Source organism: Medicago truncatula, chromosome 4 (assembly GCF_003473485.1).
Source record: "Medicago truncatula cultivar Jemalong A17 chromosome 4, MtrunA17r5.0-ANR, whole genome shotgun sequence".
NCBI lineage: Eukaryota > Viridiplantae > Streptophyta > Magnoliopsida > Fabales > Fabaceae > Medicago > Medicago truncatula.
Genome location: NC_053045.1, coordinates 51,697,292 through 51,704,440, shown reverse-complemented (window position 1 = coordinate 51,704,440; position 7,149 = coordinate 51,697,292). Strand labels below are relative to the sequence as shown.

General features: G+C 31.1%; 1 protein-coding gene across 1 annotated transcript; it reads left to right on the top strand.

The window, feature by feature from the left end:
* The first annotated feature begins 768 nt into the window (after nt 1–768).
* LOC25493742 (uncharacterized) lies at nt 769–4,832 on the top strand. Its single transcript, XM_024782870.2, has 7 exons — nt 769–1,420; nt 1,520–1,606; nt 1,748–1,960; nt 2,199–2,363; nt 2,494–2,547; nt 2,648–2,794; nt 4,137–4,832. The coding sequence occupies exons 1-7, from the start codon at nt 1,019–1,021 to the stop codon at nt 4,512–4,514; spliced, it is 1,446 nt and encodes a 481-aa protein (XP_024638638.1). The 5' UTR covers nt 769–1,018; the 3' UTR covers nt 4,515–4,832.
* Nucleotides 4,833–7,149: the final 2,317 nt, after the last annotated feature.

Below are 7,149 nucleotides of genomic sequence, written 5' to 3'. Positions count from 1 at the left end.
TTTAACACTATAAAAGTTACGTAGCTTGATCTACGGTGTTTAGATGAGATGCTATGAGTCTCTTCTAACTTAATCATAGTCTTGGATTCAAATTCAGTTTTGGTTCTTGGATATGCAACAACATTAAAATTCTTAAAAAAAAATTGCCGTCCATTTGAATCTCACACGATTCAAAAGATTAATCTCTACAATCGCGCGTAGAGGATATCTAATTTATGAAAGAAAGAAAAATGTAACTCGATCAAGTTAAATACTAATGGTTGAATTAATCTAACTAATTAATTCAACAATCAATATTAAATTTGACCGTGGAAAAGGGCAAAAATGATATTGTTGCACCATGTAACAATTATATTGTTGCAGGGTGTAACGACTATATATAATCTAAATTAGATTTATTAGCACCCTTATTGAAAAATGAAGAGAGTATTATTATTTTGGGTCATGTTAACCGGTGTCCTGATTAAGGAAGACAAAAGAAAAAATTGTAAGTTAAAAAAGACACTTCTTAAGTTTTTAATGTATTAAATACATGACTTTCAATGTAAGTATTATTATATTTGTTTCTTTAACCAATGCCCAGGTGTAAGTATTATGATGTATTAAATACATCATATCTCTATCTAAAATTTTAAGACATTAGTTATATAAATCATCGCTTTTACATATCAAATTTATTCATGATCGACATAAAACTTAACCACTCACACTTAAATTCAACATCGATATGTTAGTTTCTTGATTACATTTTTTTTTAGAGATGATTAGATGCTTCTCACAACCCTTTGGAAGGGTAAATTAAAGTAATACTTGGAAAATGCAACCCCACCTGTGCACAGGGTCTATTTTGTGTGCTGGTAGTACTTAAGTTTTTGATGGTGTGGGTGCAAAATATTAAAACCATTATATTCTCTCTCTCTCCCTCTCTCTAGTGAGGACCAGTTAGAAAAGAAGGGTTGTTTATAGTTTGAAAACAAACTTGGTAGGCTTTCTTCTTGGCATTGTTCTTCTGTTTTGTATGGATATGAAAGGATATTATTCAGTTTCTTGGACAAACAAATATATGAAAGACTCATTTTTTTCATTTCAACTCACAAGAAGACAACACCAATGCAAACAAGAAAATCATGTTGTCTCAGAACAAACAACTACTTCACTAAATCATTCCCTCAAATTGTCTTCTTCTACTTCCCTAAATACTCTATCACCTATTCTACATCTTTTTGTTACTTTGCTTCTGTTTTTTACCTCAATTAGTCCAATTTTGTCACACCCCATTGTCTCAAATTCAACTTCATCACAAGTACAATCTCACTCCAAGGCTAACCAAACTTTTAGACCAGATGTTGCATTGCATAAATTGAAGAGAATCAGAGCTCATTTGAAGAAAATCAACAAGCTTCCCGTCAAGACAATTAAGGCATTTTTCTTTACCTTTAAATATTTTTTTTTCACGAATCGAACCGACAATGGCTGAATCTCAGGGACATGAATTGGAATTTGTTTACTTTTGTTGCAGAGTCCAGATGGAGATTTGATAGATTGTATTATATCTCATCAACAACCAGCTTTTGACCATCCACTACTCAAAGGACAAAAACCATTGGTAATTACATTTTCATCCAATGTAACATGTTTTATCATATCATAGTCTTAAAAAAGGACTAAGTATTATTATTATTATTATTTTATGTAATAATTAAAGTGGTTGAAATGAATTTAAGAGTAAGAGGCTTAAGGTTTACAGGATCCACCAGAAAGGCCAAAAGGGTACAACAAGAATGGAGAAAATGCAACAAATAACTTTCAGCTTTGGATTGATTCTGGTGAAGAATGTCCTAAAGGAACTGTTCCAATCAGAAGAACAACAGAACAAGATTTTCTTAGAGCAAGCTCCATAAGAAGATTTGGAAGAAAACCAAGAGGTGTACGGAGAGACTCAACAGGCAATGGTCATGAGGTTAGTATTAGTACCTATAATTTACAAATTTTTACTATTTGTTAATGGAAAATGTGTTGAAAACTTTGAAAAATTGAATTTAAAAAAAAAAAAAAAAACATTGAAGGGACACCACAACAAAAGTTTGCCTCCTATTTGCATCAAAATGTGACAACAAAATTTCCATTAGGAGCTGAAAAAAAAATTGGTAAAAAAAAAACTATGTTTAGTAATAATTTTGACATACATGTTATTGCAGCATGCAGTTGTTTTTGTAAATGGAGAACAATACTATGGAGCAAAAGCAAGCATAAATGTGTGGACACCAAGGGTAACTGATCAATATGAATTCAGCTTATCACAAATATGGGTTATTGCTGGATCATTTGGTAATGATCTTAATACATTAGAAGCTGGATGGCAGGCATGTCCAAATTTATTTTGAAAATTATTATCTTATCTTATTTTATTAATTTTCCACTCTTCAAATATTTTGAAGATGTTAATGAATGTTTGAATTTCTATTACTAATAATAGCATGTATTTTCTTACAGGTAAGTCCTGAGTTATATGGTGATAATTATCCAAGATTCTTTACTTATTGGACAGTAAGTATTACATGCTTCTTTTTCTTTTCCTTTGCTTGTAAGTTCTAAGTTCATTCTTTCCTTTTACATCTTACAAATATTTGATATTTTAATTTGATAGACGGATGCATATCAAGCAACTGGATGTTACAATTTACTATGTTCTGGATTTATTCAAACAAACAATAGAATAGCAATAGGGGCAGCAATCTCCCCAAGATCGTTCTATAGTGGAAGACAATTTGATATTGGCTTAATGATTTGGAAAGTGAGTATTTCTTCCCTCTTTTTTCACCATGCAATTTTAACACCAATCAGGTGAAAATTAGGTTGTTTTTTAAAAAGCTAAATTAGCCCACCTAAGTTGACACTGGAAGAATTGAACCTGAGACTTTGAGGAGGAGCACACTCCCAGATCATAAGTCAATACCACCATACCAACCCAAATGAGTTAAAATTAGGTCTTTTACTTGATATAAATCATTTCATAGACACTAACACCAGACATGATAATGTACACACCAATAATAATTTAAGAAATAAAAGTAATTAAATGTAACTACAACCGTCAATGTGGTGCCAATGTCGGACTTTGACATGTGTCAGACACATGACACACATTCAATCTCAAGCCTTGGTGATACATATATTACTTGACACAAAAGGCTTAATGCTTTGGATTTGGAAGGTTATTTGTTAGCTTTTTGCTTTTCAAATTGTTACTTGCTATATTTTACAACTTGTTTAACTTGACAAATAAAGTTAGGCATGGTCCATTAAGAATTGAAAAAGTTTGTGTCCAATTGAAGCAATAATTCGTATACTTTTTCTATTCTCCATTCTTTTGAAATTTTCTTTGTGTTAGTGTTATTCAAATGGAAGATTCCCTGGCTTTTTTTTTTCTTTCATGTACGAGTGTCCCTCATGGGGTAGCTCTGTTCCTATCTGTTTTTTCCTTTAATAAAGCAATATTTCACGGCTAACTCATTGCTTTTTAACTTTGGTTTTGCCGTAACTGGCTTCAAAAGCCTAAATATATATACTTTCTTCCAAAAATATTATTAAAAAAGGTTAACAAGCAGTTTATAATAAGACATTAATTAATTGACCCATAAGGGGACCAATCTTCTTATGTTGGCATGAATCTTCGCGGTATCTCATTCTCTCAAATTCTTCAATTACTATAGTTTTCAAAATATAAACATGTTAGTGTAACATTATATTGTGTCTAAATATTTCATATCCATCCAAATCACCCCAAGACTTTAGTAATTGAGTTGATTCATTTTTCTATTATGCAACTATGGTAACATATTAGTGAAATTTTAGACACTTTTTTACACGAAAATGGACTTGTTGCAGTTGGGATATCCCGTATTCATGCGGACAATGCATGGTGACCGTTAAAATTTAGATACATTTTACAAAATATACACATTTTGAATTTTTTTTTTTTAAATCTAAAATATCGAGCTTGAAATTCGAACCATCTAATTTAGATCCAATGGTCGCCAATGTTCTGACTGTTTGAATTCTAGTATCTTGACTGTTAATCTTGATCCCTTTGAACACAATTAGTTATAACATATACTATGTATTTTTATGTATAGGACCCAAAACATGGACATTGGTGGCTTGAATTTGGATCAGGGCTATTAGTTGGATATTGGCCAGCAAACTTGTTTAGTCACTTGAGAAGTCATGCAAGCATGGTACAATTTGGAGGTGAAATTGTGAATTCACGTTCAAGAGGCTACCACACTGGCACACAAATGGGAAGTGGGCATTTTTCAGGAGAAGGTTTTAGAAAAGCAGCTTATTTTAGAAACTTACAAGTAGTTGATTGGGACAATAACTTGCTTCCTTTATCAAATATTCACCAATTGGCTGATCATTCAAATTGCTATGATGTAAAAGAGGGAAGAAATAATGTTTGGGGAACTTATTTTTATTATGGAGGTCCTGGAAGGAATGTGAGATGTCCATGAACAAAATTATTGGTACTAAAAACTACATTCTTCTCTTCTATGTTATAAATATATATTCTTTTTTACTCCCACTTTTTTTTTTCTTTTGGGAATTTTTGGTATTTTATTACTAGCTTCATATGGTTTGGCTGTATTTGTTAATTTTGCCATAATTTTGTTTTTTTGCTAACATGTTAGAGACAGTTTGTTATTAAGGATGATGTGTATCTAAGAAAAAACATGTTCTTTGTTTCTTCCTCCTTCCTACTTACTATGTACTTCTCAACTTGACTATTGTTTTTTCTACGATGAATTTCAAACATGTATTATAAACTTGAACATTGGAGTGATGAAGTTGACTTTGACCAATACATTTTGTATACATTTTGCAACTATAGATTTTAGTGATAATTAATGTATGCATCCGTTATATGTGGCTATGCATTTGGGGAACTACTAGCAAGCTAAAGACAAATCTTTGAGAGTTATGTGTTGAAACTTCTATGCTATAATCTATCTATTTTTTAGCTATGAAAACCGAGTATTTTAATATGGTAGGAGTACCAATTAATGGATGGTGAAGAATCGTTTTCCATTTCCCCACCAAGATTGTGCTTTCCTAAGAGTAAACTTGAAGAAATGGTTAACAATAACTATTTTGGGTTTTCTTCTTGGTTTGAATTTTGGGTCGGTGTTAATCTATGTGGCAATATCCAGTTTCTATAAGAAACATTAAAAAATAATCTAAAGTTCATTGAAAAATAAACAGTCAATGTCACAACCGTATTATTCTACTAGTCTAAGTCTTAGATCATCCGAAACTAGACAGAAAAAAATGTAGCACATGGGGGTCTTGACTCTTGAGAAAATAAGGTACAACTGTACAATTGTTAGTTGCATCCTAGTGTCCTAAACTACTAATGGATGTTGGTACCAATATTGTAAAGTAACACAAATATGAATCTTTTCAAAAATATAATAAATTTGGTGTAGAATAACCAAAAAAATTTGATGCTACAACAAAGCAATCCACATCACTTTATTACATCTACATTGCAAAGGAAACTGATGGTCGAAACTTCTCATTCATTGTTCAAGTTAAAATATTATTCTTTTTGAAAGGAAGTGAAAATATTATTCTAGTGGTTCGAATCTTTATGTTTGTATTTTTTTAGAAGGACTTGGGTGAAGTTCCCCTAAGGTCCTAATTCAACTATATTAATCTAAATAATTTGATAAAAAGTCCTAATTCCTAGATGTGATGGGAGAATTATTTTTTTATTAGGAATTATGCTGCCCTAAACTGGAAAGGCCTATGAAAAGATGATTCCACATACGATGCAGCAAAAGAGCACTATCTTGTGAGATATTTATTATATAATGAAACGTGCATAGATGCAGGAGTAGCAAGCAAGCAAAAGCTATTTTCAATTTTCTTAGAAAGGAATTACGTATGTGGGTTTTAAATTGTGATTTTTTTTTTTTCTGACCCGCTTTTCGAAAAAAAATTCAAGTCTGACCCCCTTTTGAAAAAAATTCCCAAAATGACCCATTTTTGGTTTTTTTTTTTTTGTCTTTTAGTGGCGTTCCCGCCACCTGAAATGGCGGGACTGGCCGCCGGATCTGACAGCCGTCGCGTCAGGCTGGCGCTGCTTTTTTTTTTTAATTTTTTTTCGTTCCCGCCGTTTCATCTGGCGGGACTGATTATTTTATTATTTTTTTCGTTTTTTCTATTTTACAATTAAATAATAATGATAAATAATAATAATGATAAATATTTAATAAAAAAACTACTTTCTCCGCGGAAACCAATTACGCCAATGTAAACTATGACCTCCCGTAGCACATAATTTATCTTTTTTTCGTTTTTTCTTTTTATTTTTTTGGCAGCATTGTTTTACAATTTTTTTTTTGAACAAATAGCATTTTTTTACATAAAATAAAACACAACAAATAATAATGATAGATAAAAATATATTAATATATAACGTTATTAACTACCGATTATTTAAACTCGGACAATTTCTCCTAATAAATTAATATATTTTTATCTATCATTATTATTTGTTGTGTTTTATTTTATGTAAAAAAATGCTATTTGTTCAAAAAAAAATTGTAAAACAATGCTGCCAAAAAAATAAAAATAAAAAACGAAAAAAAGATAAATTATGTGCTACGGGAGGTCATAGTTTACATTGGCGTAATTGGTTTCCACGGAGAAAGTAGTTTTTTTATTAAATATTTATCATTATTATTATTTATCATTATTATTATTATTTATCATTATTATTATTATTATTTATCATTATTATTTAATTGTAAAATAGAAAAAACGAGAAAAATAATAAAATAATCAGTCCCGCCAGATGAAACGGCGGGAACGGAAAAAAAAAAAAAAAAGCAGCGTCAGCCTGACGCGACGGCTGTCAGATCCGGCGGCCAGTCCCGCCATTTCAGATGGCGGGAACGCGCTAGAAGACAAAAAAAAAAAAAAAAAATTCAAAAGTGGGTCATTTCGGTATTTTTTTTTCAAAGGGGGTCATATCTGGATTTTTTTTGGTAAAAAGGGTTAGAAAAAAAAAAAATTTCTTATTGTGGCAGATTGCCATCAATTAACCATCTACTATGAAGGAGACGTCTACAAACACTATTTACC